This window comes from Etheostoma spectabile, chromosome 11 (genome assembly GCF_008692095.1).
Source record: "Etheostoma spectabile isolate EspeVRDwgs_2016 chromosome 11, UIUC_Espe_1.0, whole genome shotgun sequence".
In the NCBI taxonomy this organism is placed as follows: Eukaryota; Metazoa; Chordata; class Actinopteri; order Perciformes; family Percidae; genus Etheostoma; species Etheostoma spectabile.
In genome coordinates, this window is record NC_045743.1 from 9,130,231 (window position 1) to 9,142,997 (window position 12,767).

The window sequence follows — 12,767 nt, forward strand, 5'->3', positions numbered from 1 at the left end:
ACCAAAAAATGCACGTATGGAACCGTAGTCCATCAATATTACAAATGACATTCTATGGTAGGAACTACCACCATGCGTTCCGGGGTCAAAGTCGGAATGTTTTGGATGATGCACGCATTGTTAAGGAAGTTGTTGTCTTTAACTGTCTATGCTTTAACAATGCTCAAAATTAAGGTCCCATCTATTTTAGCTGAAGAATAACGGTTTTAGATAACATATCGGGGCTGTTGCACAGCGTGCACACAGGTTTGGGTCATCACAGTCGCCAGTAATGAAACTTAAAGAGTTAGAGAGTTGGCTACAGCAAGTGGACGCGTTTGAAGAGCCAAAAATTCTTCTTGAGCAATATCCAACCAGTCCTCATATTTCTGGTAAGGTGACAACGTGTGATCATAGGATAGTTTGTCAAATTCGTGTATCGTTGTCGTTATCTTTGTGTTTGTTTTTCACAGCATGCATGCTTTATACAATCCAAAACACGTTTAATGACATCGAGGGTAAACTAGTGGCAGATCTGGGATGTGGCTGTGGAGTCTTGAGCATCGGGGCTGCGATGTTGGCTGCAGGGTGAGAACATCTGACCATCATCAGTGCATTGTTTTCAGTCATGTCAACAGGAATAACAAACAGTCAGTCCATCAGCTTTATTCCTCATTCCCTTGTCTCTCTCTCTCTCTCCAGTTTGTGCGTCGGCTTCGACATTGACAACGATGCACTGGATATATTCAGAAGAAATGCAGAGGAATTTGAAATTTCTAACGTGGATCTGGTCCAGTGTGACTTGGCTTCTCTGGAGGCAGAGGCTTATGCCAAAAAGTTTGACACCGTAATAATGAATCCACCATTTGGGACAAAACACAACCAAGGTGAGTACACCGTTTCAAGGGCTTTTAGTTTTGTGCTTCTATTAAGCTGGGGGACTTTTGACAACAAAATACCGACCAAGCAAAGGCCAATACATCCGGGTTTGTGTTCCCATTTAATGGGTCAAGGTACAAACACTCTGGATCATACACTCCCCATGATGCAACTCAATAACATCTTTTAGCAGACCCTCCCTATCTTGTCTCAAGTCCAGTTCTAAACTGACATCACAAGTGGTTATTTCCAAATACTGCTACAGTATTATGCCAAATTAAGGTCATATGGCATGGATGCTAGATATGGGAAATATTCCTATTAACTTGTGAGCACGTTTTCACAGACTGAATAGTTCTTGTTATGAGTATACTGATCTCCATGTGTTAAACCAGTGCAGTGGAGTACCCCTTTAAATAAGTGTAGCCCTATTGAGTAACATGTTTTATTTCAAATTTATTTTTATTCAAGGCTTGGACATGAAGTTCTTGTGGGCTGCTATAACAATGGCAAAGACAGCAGTGTATTCACTCCATAAAACAACAACACGAGAGGTTAGTGATTTTACATATTTGTAACAGTTTCCTTTTCAATGAAAAAGGTCAAAACTTTTTAAGCCTAGTCCCATGACAGTCAAGTTAAATCTCATTTTTATGATTAAATCAGTAGTGTGAAGACTAAAATGCAATTCCTCATTTGATTACAGCACATACAAAAGAAGGCTAATGATTGGGGAGTGAAAATGGAAGTAATAGCAGGTAAGAATAATACAGTGCACCTTCTCTACCTAAAATATTGAAATACTTAATATGTACTCTCTTCACAGAACTCAGATATGACTTGCCAGCATCTTACAAGTTCCACAAAAAGAAGTCGGTAAGCTGACATACTGGTACACTGAGAGATGAGTTTTGTGTTTGTCTCAAACTGTTAGACAATACGCATTCACACAGATCTTGATTGATTGTTATGTTTTATTTGCTATAGACATTTGCAAACTTTAAATAAAAATAGCAGATGTCCTCATCAGTTATTGTAGGAAATCTCCAAGGAAAAAAAAACAAGCCAAACTGATTTTAGATGTCACACAGGTCTTACAAAACCTACTACATGTTCACGTGTAAATACTGTCAAACAGCAAATTTATGTTGAATGTTATAAAATCAAAACCCATCTTAAGAGGAGAAATAAGGTACACAAATAATGTGAGGCATAATATACAAGGACTTAAAAAGGCTGAAAACTGACAGCTTTGCAAATTGTTGTCTAGGTTGACATCCAGGTGGATTTCCTACGATTCTCCAAAGCCTGAAGCGGTCACTGGAATGGATTGAATTGCCTCTGCATTATCACTGTTCATAATAAATGTTTTCACAAAAGAAAAAAATTCTAGGAGTGACCTTGTGACTAAGACCCGTTTTCAGTTTTGCAAATCTTTGCTGCGGGAGCATCAGCGTCTTCTAGTTCTCTCTTCGGGGCTTTGGGTGCTAGAAGAAAAGCACAGTAGATATTATATAATAACGTCAGTCAATAAATATCTCGCCATTGAACCATGTTTTGAAGATCCACAAGATGCTGAACTTACCATCGTCCTCGTCATCACTTTCAAATGTAGTCTTTTTGCCCTTGTACTGAGTTCTGCCTTGATCTCTGCCGCCTCTTCCCCTTCGGCCTCCTCTTCCTCTGCCACCTGATCCTCTGCCACCTGATCTTCCTCTGCCCCCTGATAAGACCGACAAAAATCATACATAGAATAAATGATGATGATTTACAAATTGCTTTAGATCAGCTTAAGTTTGAAAATGGCATGTACCTCTGCTTTTGGACCGGTTGTATGATTCTTGCTGAGCTTCGATGATCTTCTTCAGTTCCTCTTTCTCCTCATCTCCCTCAAGCACCTGCCACGCAACACTGTTGTTCTTGATTTTCAATTCCCCTCCGTTTGCCTCTTTGGCTTTATCGAATGCTTCCTTTGCAATCCCGTCAAAAAGGAGGGTGCCCTTGTTGAAAGTAAAAATAATAATTTTTTACTACAATCCCATCTCTTTACCCAGACTGCAAGGCTTGAGTGGTGGAGGGTTTCCTTACCTCTTTGGCCCCTCTTGTAAAATCAACCCACTTTATCTTTCCATGCCCAGAGAACAATTCATGGAAGTCCTCTCTTGAAACATCCTCAAGCTCTCCTGAAAACCTCAACAGGCAACCCGTCTGTTCATCCAATAGCAGGCCCTGTAACACAAATGACAGATTAATACTGTGACCAGAGCGCATCCAGGAGAATGTACCGTTAGCACTGAGGAGGAGCTTACCATTTCTTTGTCTTCTGCATGTTTCTGCTGTTGTTCCTTGTCCCTAAATATTTGTATTGGGCAGGGGATGGTCAGTAATTTTTCACAAAATGTACAGTGTATTTTAAGACAGAAAGGTGTTTATGTACTCACTGCTTAGCTTTGGCTTTGTTCTCTGCTTTGAACTGTTTTCTCTCTTCTGCTTTCTTTACATGGTAGTCTTCTCTGAAAGCAGGGCAGCAACAACATTATCACTACTACTACCAAAATGACCATAAACACTACTTCTTTTATCTAGTTTCGAAGCAGTGGTTCACAGAAGTTAAAACGGTCACAAAATCTATTAAGTTCTGGAAATGTGCTGATCTGGCTCAAGGTCCAACAGACTAGAGGGGTGCAAAACCTTTGCACATACTGCATTTACTTTCTCCCTCCATGCTACTTTAAGCAACGTAACTCTGCATTAAAATAATCAAAAATATGTCACTCACACTTTTTTCCCTTTCCAATTTTGAGGTGACTTTGTTTCTCTAACAAAGCACAGCATTTGTCCACTGTATACACATTTTTAATCAAGAAGCAGTACAACCTACCTTGATAACACAAGCATCTCATTGTCTTTGAATGATTTTATGTCTGAACGTTCAAGGAACTGCTTAGATGAATCTTCTGTGTCAAAACAGATAAACACTGATCCCTGTTTAAGAATAAATTCAAGTAATTAGAAAAATGTCCCCAGTAAAAAAAAAAAAAAAATTGGAATTGTTAAATATATTTAATTTACCTTGAACTGCCTTTGCAGGTTTCTCCTCATCTGAATGTTTTCTATTGTACCTTTCCCATTCAGCCACTCCTGAATCTCATCAAGGGAAGTGTCGAGAGGAAACCCTTTCTAGACGAGAAAAAGTAAAAAAAATATAATCACAATATGTACAAGAATGTGACAGGAATTATGTAAATTTAGCCCAAATACAGAGTGCCATGACATGCAGATGTTAGCTAGGAAAACCCCTGGTCTAAGTTTATAGAATGTAAATGTATACTCTTAGGTACACATAGCTAAATCTGTCTAATACAACAGCCCTGCAATATACTCCATCTTCATGAAGGTTATAATGTTCCGTTCTTGTTGAAACTGTTTGAGGTGTTGTTCAACTGAGGATGTCGTGTTACTATCAGTTTTTCCTGCCCATTTATTTCAAAGAGCGTAGGCTAAAAGACAGAACACCTTTTTCTTCAAGTACAGTTGAACCTACACTTCTCTAAAACAGAAAAACATTGAAAATTAGAACCTTTTTGAAGGTAAAATATGTCACAGAACTTTTGTATTACACTGCATTGGTTTTATAGCTAGGTGCACCTAAAAAATAAATACATGTTTTAATTGAGTGTGCATTCCATTTAAAAACTTACTATGTACACAGATTTGTGTTTAAGAGCATCTTTGTAATCATCATTCACTTCAGGTAAGGGTTTGTTTGGAGACCTCCTGATTTTAGTCTTGTCTTCACTCATTTCCAGGAGGCCAGTCTTTGATTTCTGGAGAGCTTCAATGATGACGCTGGTTTCTGTAGTTAAAATTTTTAGTCTGGGAAGAGATTACAGACATTTTAAAAAATACTCAACTCAAAGGGGAATAAAGGCAATTTATTACTACTGCGCTGCTCTTTCAAGTACTTAGGCTTGATTAGCAAGTAAAACTGCTGACTCACAATGACCTGCCTACATAAACCTCCAAATATATACTTTAAGCAGTTGGACTTTGCCAAGTTGTCAATAGGACAGTCTAAGTCTAATGACACTTAATAATATCTCTTAAATTCAGCAAAATGTTACTTTCTTAATGGAGATGTGTCTTATGTGTCCATGATGTGGCTAGGGACAGGGTGCGGACATTTTCCAATCTTGTCCCATTTGTCATGACTCACACAAACTGATGAGTAGTCACTGTCTCTCACAACCTCCAGTTTTCCTTTCCTCCCATCAGCTTATTAAAAAATTCTCCACCTCACCATTCCGTGGTGAACACGGCGTTTAGTTGATGTTTGCCATATCTCGTTATGGAAGCTTCAGTATCTGACTCGGTCATGTTGAGGTGGTGAGACCCCAATCAGGGATGTATAAGCAAATATTTCCTCATCGGCTGTTAAAAACAAAGCACACATGTGCGTTGCAAACAATTTTGCTACAGCCTTTGAAATGTTAATCATTTGGCTTGTGTTTGAAGTCCACATGCTGTGAGTTGGCAGTATCACATATTGGTCAGTGACAACCACTTGCTTTCCACAAAATAAAAACATTCTGCACCGAGGGTGAATTTTGAGAAAGAGACTTTGATATGGTATTAAGTGACCACTAAATTCTATATAAAAGCATCCAAAGAGCACCATGTCATGGGACCTTTACAGCACGGGACTAGACTTATCAATTTTCTGCCGCTAAATTCCTGGTGGTACTATGTTGCATAACTAGATTTCAGTTCAGTTTAAGAGCACTCCAGCAGATAAAATAAATGTTTAATGAGGCTTATCACTTGGTTTTGTGTTGTTTAGTACGTCTAATGTAACAAAATAATAAACACTAAGCTTTGGGTTATGGTTTAGGGTTTTATGTGTTTAAAGATATGATTTTATTATAGCACACCAAAATGTCCTCCCAGGTCATCGTTGATTTGAAACTCAAACTAAACTGTGTTGAGATTACAAAAGGATAGGCATTAGTGAATAAATGACTAAAATAAATACGAGTTATATATTTGAGCAGTAATTGTTTTACATAAGTTAAACAGAGAATGCGATATTGACGGGTATAACAAACCTGTTGAATTTGAGCATCGTCTCCAAAGGCACCCAGCCGTCATCAAGTTGCAGTTGTTCTTTGAGAAACTTGTCTCTTGGAAGATTGTGATCCCCAAAGTAGTACTAGAGGTGGGAATGAAAGACGCTTAAGAGCTGAATTTAAGCGACGTTTAATATATATATATATATATATATATATATATATATATATATAATGCTACAATCTGAATTACCTCTAGCTGTCGTGCCACTTTCATCTCAATTGGAGTCATCTCTTCTTTCTTTTCAGCCATATTGTGCTGTGTAGAAAACAGTTATCCAAACAATTAGGAAAACATTTAATAGATATGACCCATTTATGTGAATTGTAATCATAATACTAAATATGAAAAGCTAACGCATACACAGAAAAAAGTTCTCTATAGTTCTATGTATTTAAGAGACAGACTGTATGCCCATACTGCTGCTAGCTTGATAGCTAACATGCGGGTTTATAAACTGCAGCTGTGACGTTAAAGCTACACCGGGCACGGTTTTTTTTTTGCCGTACGCTAAAAGTCACAGCTTTTGATAGTACCCGTTTCATTCCTGGTTATATTTAGTCAGCCGCAAATTACTTAATAACGCCAACGACGTGGGTTAGCGTTAAATTAGTTATTTACACTCTGCGCAACTCCATACTACTAGCAGAAGCATGCAGCTCAAACATGCTAGGCGAGAACGTCTCCTCAGCTCTTTTTGTAAAGCTAGCGAACATTTCCATGGACATATATTAGAAACCATAGAAGACATTTTACACCACCTTGGAAGGTTATACTCACGATACGTTCCGTCTCAGTTAGAAGCACGTTCAGCCGTGGAAACCAACAGTTTTCACTTCTCTGTTCGCACGTTGTGGAAGTGCTGCGTGCTTGCTACGGAACACACTGAGGACCAAAAAGAGATCGTCTCCGCGCTAACTTCACTGTGGCTGTGGCTCTCCGGCTGTTGGGATTTGAGCAGCTACTAACTGCTGTGATTATGTCAAAATATGCTGTTTTCACTACTGAATGACGTCACGTCTTTTTTGTGCATGTGTTTTGGGCAAACAAACACATTGCAGATCTCTTTTGGAGTTACTGCACCCAACTTAAATTTAGTGCAGAACAAGTGCACCTGTTTTCTGTTATATGATCATTTAGTAATATTATCTTCGTAACCTTATAATTATTTATATTCATTTTTAAAGTATGTATTTTATTTTATCTTTTTTAGCTTACTTATATGTTCTGTTTTTATTGCATACATCTTGCCTTGTTTCTTTAGGCAATAGCTTGTCTTAATTATGTAGCCTATATTTAAGTCTTTTAAAAAGCACTTTTAATTTACTTGTTGAAACTTACAAGGAGCAATACAAATATATTTGCCTTTACTACAAGTTTTTACTTGAAATATTAACATCCAAAAATTGTAGTATGGAGCCAAACATAAATGTCAGTGTGTGTGTGACTGTAGATCGGGTTTAGATACAATGTAATAAAAGTTGTTCAGTGTACTGTACCTTCAGGCAGAAATCACATCATACAGGTCTTAATTTATTTAATCAAGTAATAGTACAGTTGTATTTAAAAAAAATAAAATAAAGGAAAAGATTTACATTTGATTCGTAGTGCATCAGTAGTCGAAGGTGGATTCAATGAATGCAAAAGTTTTAAATAATACTACTTTTTCTAAGTCTCAGTCTTTCCTTTCAATCTATACAAACAGAAATACCCAGAAGTTAACTAAAGTTCTAATTGGGAAGCCTCTGAATTTAATGTGTGTTAGGACAGTGTATTCACAGTTTGGCAAATGTGTAGCCCATAATGTGCTAACTCGACATCTTGTGTGACAGTGTGTGCCTGACATTTGCCGACTTTGTCAGAATACAATTCATCATCTGATGTGTTTGGCACAAAATGATGTGATAAGGGTTTGACGCTAAACACTGTAAACGCAAACACTTCCATGGGATCTGGCTGGGCTTGGAAGAGTCCCCACAATCTCCCAAGAGTCCAGCTCAGGGTCGTATTTCTCAATGCTCTGCAGATAAGTCCCTTTTGAGTAGGAGTATCCCCCTGTTACATAAATACAACCATTTATTACCACCGCTCCACACTCCATCCTCCGCTCCTTCAACACTGATATTGGTCTCCATGTGTCTCTCTCTATGTCGTAGCAGTCTGCAATAGTCGTCTGTCCACCCACCAAATACAGCTTGTTGTCGAGAGACACAGAGCACAGCCCGTACTCTGAAAACAGAGAATTTCAAATTAGAATACAGTAATGACATTTTTTTATTATTCCTATTTCTTATTATTCTCATACCTGGATGTGGACTGATTGTAATTATACTCCACTCATTGACATCTGGCTTGTAGACTTGGATTTTTTCATAGGTGCGGTTTCCTCTGTACCCATAGTGACCTCCGGTCACATAGATTTTATCTCCCATTACACAGGCAGTGGCATTTCCTACACCTTCAAAGAAAACACAGGTTAAAGGGATCATTTGATCAATCACTCATGTCTATAAATGTTAATAAAACTTAAACCTGCATTTATTAAAACCTTTTGGGGAAAGCACAACAAGCTGAACACACAACACTGACACACAATCACCTTATGTTGATATAGAAAACGTGTAATAAAAAGTTGCTTATTTACACATTCAGTTGATCTGGAGCAACTTTAGAATTCATTTGGAGTCATGTTTCTGCTCACCTGGCAAATAATCACTCTTCTTTCAGATCTGTTTTGCTCTCTACCAGCTCCTGAGAGAAGTATCTGGTCATTTAGCCAATAAATCCCTTCACCATTTTCACTAGCTATCTAACTACCTTTGCCTGTCTGTCTTTTGGTTCTGGGCAGGTAGCATACAATGGGTTTATCAGAACTTTTCTTCACCAAAACCAGCTGCCCATGTCTGAAAATGTTGTTGATAAAAGCAGTGATAGTGAACTAATCCATAACTGAACCAAAACAATGGGCTGAATGATGCTAAAAGTATCTCTGAATCAGAGTTGACCAGCAGTTAGGTGATAATTCTTCGTGGGTTTGTCGATATGAATGACCACTCTCACATACAAGTACTCACGTGATCCAGTGTTAATATAAAAATATTGATTAGTGCAGCTTTAAGTTGTAAAAAATGTAAAAGCATGCACTTTTTTAAAACTCAATTTCCCTTTGTCAATTTATTTCAAGGCTTCCAGCTATATATGTTCAGGAGATGATTCAGTTGTTATGATAACTGAAGCATAACCATGGCAACTGAGCAAACTGATGATGGAGCTGGGATGCGGCTGAAATCTCAGAAAGAAGACAAGTCAGTGAACGTGTGTTAAGAATGTTTTGTCAAACTGCTATTCACAAGGACAAGAAAGCCCAATAAACATAAACGTAAAAATAATAAACACTCACTTTCAATTGGCAACCAAAGGAACCAATCAGGAACCACAAGTTAAATTTAGACGCTTATTAGGAGCTTTCAATCAAATCACACAATCTTCATCAGCAGATGGAAGGTAAAGAAATAACTCTGAAACTCAGATTTTAGGCCAACATGGACAAGAAGTCCATAACCGTCATGTTGTCCTCGGGTCAAATTGACCCGTTTTCCTAAATCAATGTTCTTTTTAATTACCCCAAATAACATGATTGATTCCACACAACGCTCTTTGGCAAGTATAAATCTCTAATTTCATACATTTGGGGTTGTCTTATTCAATTTTATAGCATATGAAAAAAAAATGAAGTGGTTTTGAAATAGTATAGAATAAAAGTTGACATATTCCAGTTTGTGATTATCCATCAACATTCATTCCTTTAATTTTAGTCTAAATAATTCCTAATTTCTGCTTTTCTAACTCAACCATTAGGTATAAGTTTCTATAAATGAGGTTTATTGACCATAAATTAACTTTAAAACTAAAAGTTAATAAGTTAGTATTACGTAGTGTTGAAAATGTCGGGAAAAAAAGTGACAGACATTGAAAAAAGTGTCAAGTGGTGAAAAAAGGGACAAAACCGTAAAAAAAAAAAAGTTTAAAAAAACTTTGATAAAAAGCATTGATTTTTAATTTTAGCAGGAAGACAACACAAGGGTTAAAGTGCTCAGGAGAAAAAAAAATGGGAAACAAGAATGCCATTAAACCAACTTCAGTCTGCTAATTCAAATCAGAAAGTCAGAATAGATCGCTTAATATCTTGCATACCTTGGATCATTTTGGCTGAAGGGAACCATTTCTTTTTCAAAGGATCATAATATTCTGTCTCTTGCTCTGGAGCTCCACCTCTGTAGCCTCCGATGGCATAAATACAGCCATGCAAAGCCACAGAGCAGTGGTAGTATCTCGCTGTGATCATGGAGCAGCCCTCGGTCCATTCATCATAGTCACAGTTATAAACTGAAACTGTATCCAGAGCCTCGACAGTGTTTGTCTTGTAACCGCCACTCACATAGATATTTGCTCCAAGTAAACTGACGCTGTAGCTCTCTCTCGCGTGGTCAGGCATGTCTTTTCCTTGCACCCAGGTGTCGCTGATGGGATCCCATATGTGAACCTCACAAAGAGGATGCCAGTAGTATCCACCGATTATGTAGAGGCTGGAAGACATTTTTCTGCTTGCAGACATCTCCTTGCCATTGGACCTTAAAGCCTGAATGATCATAGATTTAAGCTTCCCTTCACTGTTCAGCAAGCACTGTTTGTGCACATCTAAAGCAGCTTTAAAGTCCACCCAATCCAGGTCCAGATGGATGGAGTGCAGCAACTCTGCAGCACAGTGAACACGATTATCCAAGTCATGGGTCACCCACTTAGCCACGGCATCTATCAACAGATCGTCCCTCTGCACGTTGAGGTTCTGGGCAGCCAAAAGTGCTGTCATCTTACCCCGATCCAGTTCTAGGAACTCGTCCTGCTGAATGAGCTCCATGAACCTGCTCAGCATCACCCTGCGGGTCTCCCTCTCCAGGCTGGGACACAGGTGCAGCTCAGCAAAAGCATGCATCCCCAGGCAGTTGTCCACATCCATGAGGCGAATGAGAAACTCCTCGCATGCTTGTTTCACAGAAAGGAACTGCAGGAGATCTGCAGCCTCTAGCAGGCTCTGCACGTTGCTCACAGTGATGCACACCTGAGCTGTGTACACATAGTCCACCAGAACACCCAGGACCCCGCAGTCTACCCCGGTGAGTTTGATGACGTTGTTTGATCTCTCCCTCATGTCAGCTGTGAACATGACTTTGAAATATGCGCTGCGGGCTGACAGCAGCACCTTGTGGCAGTGAAACACCTGTCCGGACTCGCCACATTGTAGAGCGACGTCGGTAAACACGCCACTAATGTAGAAATGCCTGAGTGCATCAAGGAGCTCTGTTGGATGGTCATTGTCACAGAAGTCGTATGTGTAGATTTCAGCTGGTTTGTGTGACATGGTACCTGGGGGGAATCCATGCAAATAGCCTATGTTAGTGGTCAAATTACACAATCTGTGGTTAAGACTGGCAGTAAAGCAAAATCCTGATGTCAGTCCCTTTACTTACGCGTTAATTCATAAATAGAAGGCTACATTTAGGAAGAGAATCCATATGCTTACCTCTCATCCTATTTCCATGAATGAACCGTGCTGTTCAACACTCGACAATGTGTCCTCTGAACGCTCCTCTTCATGGACATGAACCTCAATTTAGCTCGTGTAGTGTAGGTCTGGCGCAGACAGCTCTGTCCTATTTTGGTATTTGTGTGCAGCGGTCAGCGGTCAGCGGTCACCCCCCCCCCTTCCTCCTCCTCCTCCTCCTCTCTCCTGCTAAACGTCTCCTCCAGCAGGTCCTTGACAAAACCAAGCCACCATACAGAGGAATCACCCAACACTAGCCTGAGCCTAAATATAACATCCAGTCTCGTGATGCGCTCACGGACTGATTAGTGTGTAGCCAACAGGCGGAGAAGAAGCATCACTAGCATACAAAGCTTATACAAATGAGCGTCGCCTTCAATACAGCACAAACAAGAAGCCACTCACTATTCATGTTTCCCCCCCCCCCCCCCCCCCATTCTTAAGGTTGCCATGGCGGTTTGAACCTACTTTCAGTGTGGGCTTTACCTAATCCTAACCAGGATTAACAGCGCAGGGCACGATCACTGCTGCATAAGATCTGAGGCACATGACCACATCAGCGTGTTCCTACTCGTAGCCTACTATAATAAAAAAGTACACGGAATTCAAGCACGCAGGAGGGTAGCCTATTAACAGTCTTGAAATGTAGTAGCCTACTTACTAAAATACATAAAACAATTGTGGACTAAAAACTAAAAAGATCATTCTTTGAAGTCACAGTGAAAATTGTAATTTAATGGTGGGGCTCATTTTCCATCACAGCCCCTTGGTGAAATTCACATGAAAGTCACATGAATTTCACCAAAGGATCAATAATAATAATAATTATTATTTTAATAATAGATCATGTATTTGTAACTATAATTTTGTTTTACTTATCAAAATCTGCAAAGTAGTATCAAAAGTAACATTTTTACTATAGTTACTCGAGTAACATGATATTAACCCTTGTGTTGTCTTCCCGTCAACCACGTAACTTTTTGTTTTTGGTCGATTTCTTCCAGGTTTTTTTCTCGGCATTTTTTATTTATTTTTGTTGTCAATTTCTTCCAGCAATTTTTATGATGTTTTTGTAGATTTTTCCAGCTATTTTTGTCAATTTACTTCTCGCGTTTTTGAAGCTTTTTCCCAACATTTTTGTCACTTTTCTTTTTTAAAAGGTTATTTTGTCTTTTTGTTC

At 38.9% G+C, this 12,767-nt stretch overlaps 3 protein-coding genes across 7 annotated transcripts; 1 reads left to right on the forward strand and 2 right to left on the reverse strand.

The window, feature by feature from the left end:
• Nucleotides 1-95: 95 nt before the first annotated feature.
• Nucleotides 96-2,245, forward strand: mettl5 (methyltransferase 5, N6-adenosine). Of its 2 annotated transcripts, XM_032529000.1 has the most exons (7): nt 96-371; nt 453-567; nt 682-866; nt 1,330-1,412; nt 1,565-1,616; nt 1,685-1,734; nt 2,129-2,245. In XM_032529000.1, exons 1-7 carry the CDS (start codon nt 272-274, stop codon nt 2,168-2,170), a joined length of 627 nt encoding a protein of 208 aa, XP_032384891.1. In that variant the 5' UTR covers nt 96-271; the 3' UTR covers nt 2,171-2,245. The 2 variants fall into 2 exon arrangements, with proteins under 2 accessions (XP_032384891.1, XP_032384892.1); XM_032529001.1 differs by lacking the exon at nt 1,565-1,616 and having other exon boundaries at nt 2,129-2,210.
• Nucleotides 1,815-6,994, reverse strand: ssb (small RNA binding exonuclease protection factor La). 4 transcript variants are annotated; one of them, XM_032528981.1, is made up of 12 exons: nt 6,766-6,994; nt 6,178-6,243; nt 5,964-6,067; nt 4,560-4,734; nt 3,931-4,038; nt 3,740-3,843; nt 3,300-3,371; nt 3,168-3,210; nt 2,947-3,087; nt 2,672-2,858; nt 2,444-2,548; nt 1,815-2,345 (listed from the first exon to the last, which is right to left on the reverse strand). In XM_032528981.1, exons 2-12 carry the CDS (start codon nt 6,235-6,237, stop codon nt 2,266-2,268), a joined length of 1,179 nt encoding a protein of 392 aa, XP_032384872.1. In that variant the 5' UTR covers nt 6,238-6,243; nt 6,766-6,994; the 3' UTR covers nt 1,815-2,265. The 4 variants fall into 4 exon arrangements, with proteins under 4 accessions (XP_032384872.1, XP_032384871.1, XP_032384869.1 ...); XM_032528980.1 differs by having other exon boundaries at nt 2,444-2,563; XM_032528978.1 differs by having other exon boundaries at nt 2,444-2,581.
• A 503-nt stretch (nt 6,995-7,497) lies between these two features.
• Nucleotides 7,498-12,141, reverse strand: klhl23 (kelch-like family member 23). Its single transcript, XM_032528951.1, has 4 exons — nt 11,567-12,141; nt 10,180-11,409; nt 8,291-8,443; nt 7,498-8,214 (listed from the first exon to the last, which is right to left on the reverse strand). Exons 1-4 carry the CDS (start codon nt 11,571-11,573, stop codon nt 7,904-7,906), a joined length of 1,701 nt encoding a protein of 566 aa, XP_032384842.1. The 5' UTR covers nt 11,574-12,141; the 3' UTR covers nt 7,498-7,903.
• Between the last annotated feature and the right edge of the window lie 626 nt (nt 12,142-12,767).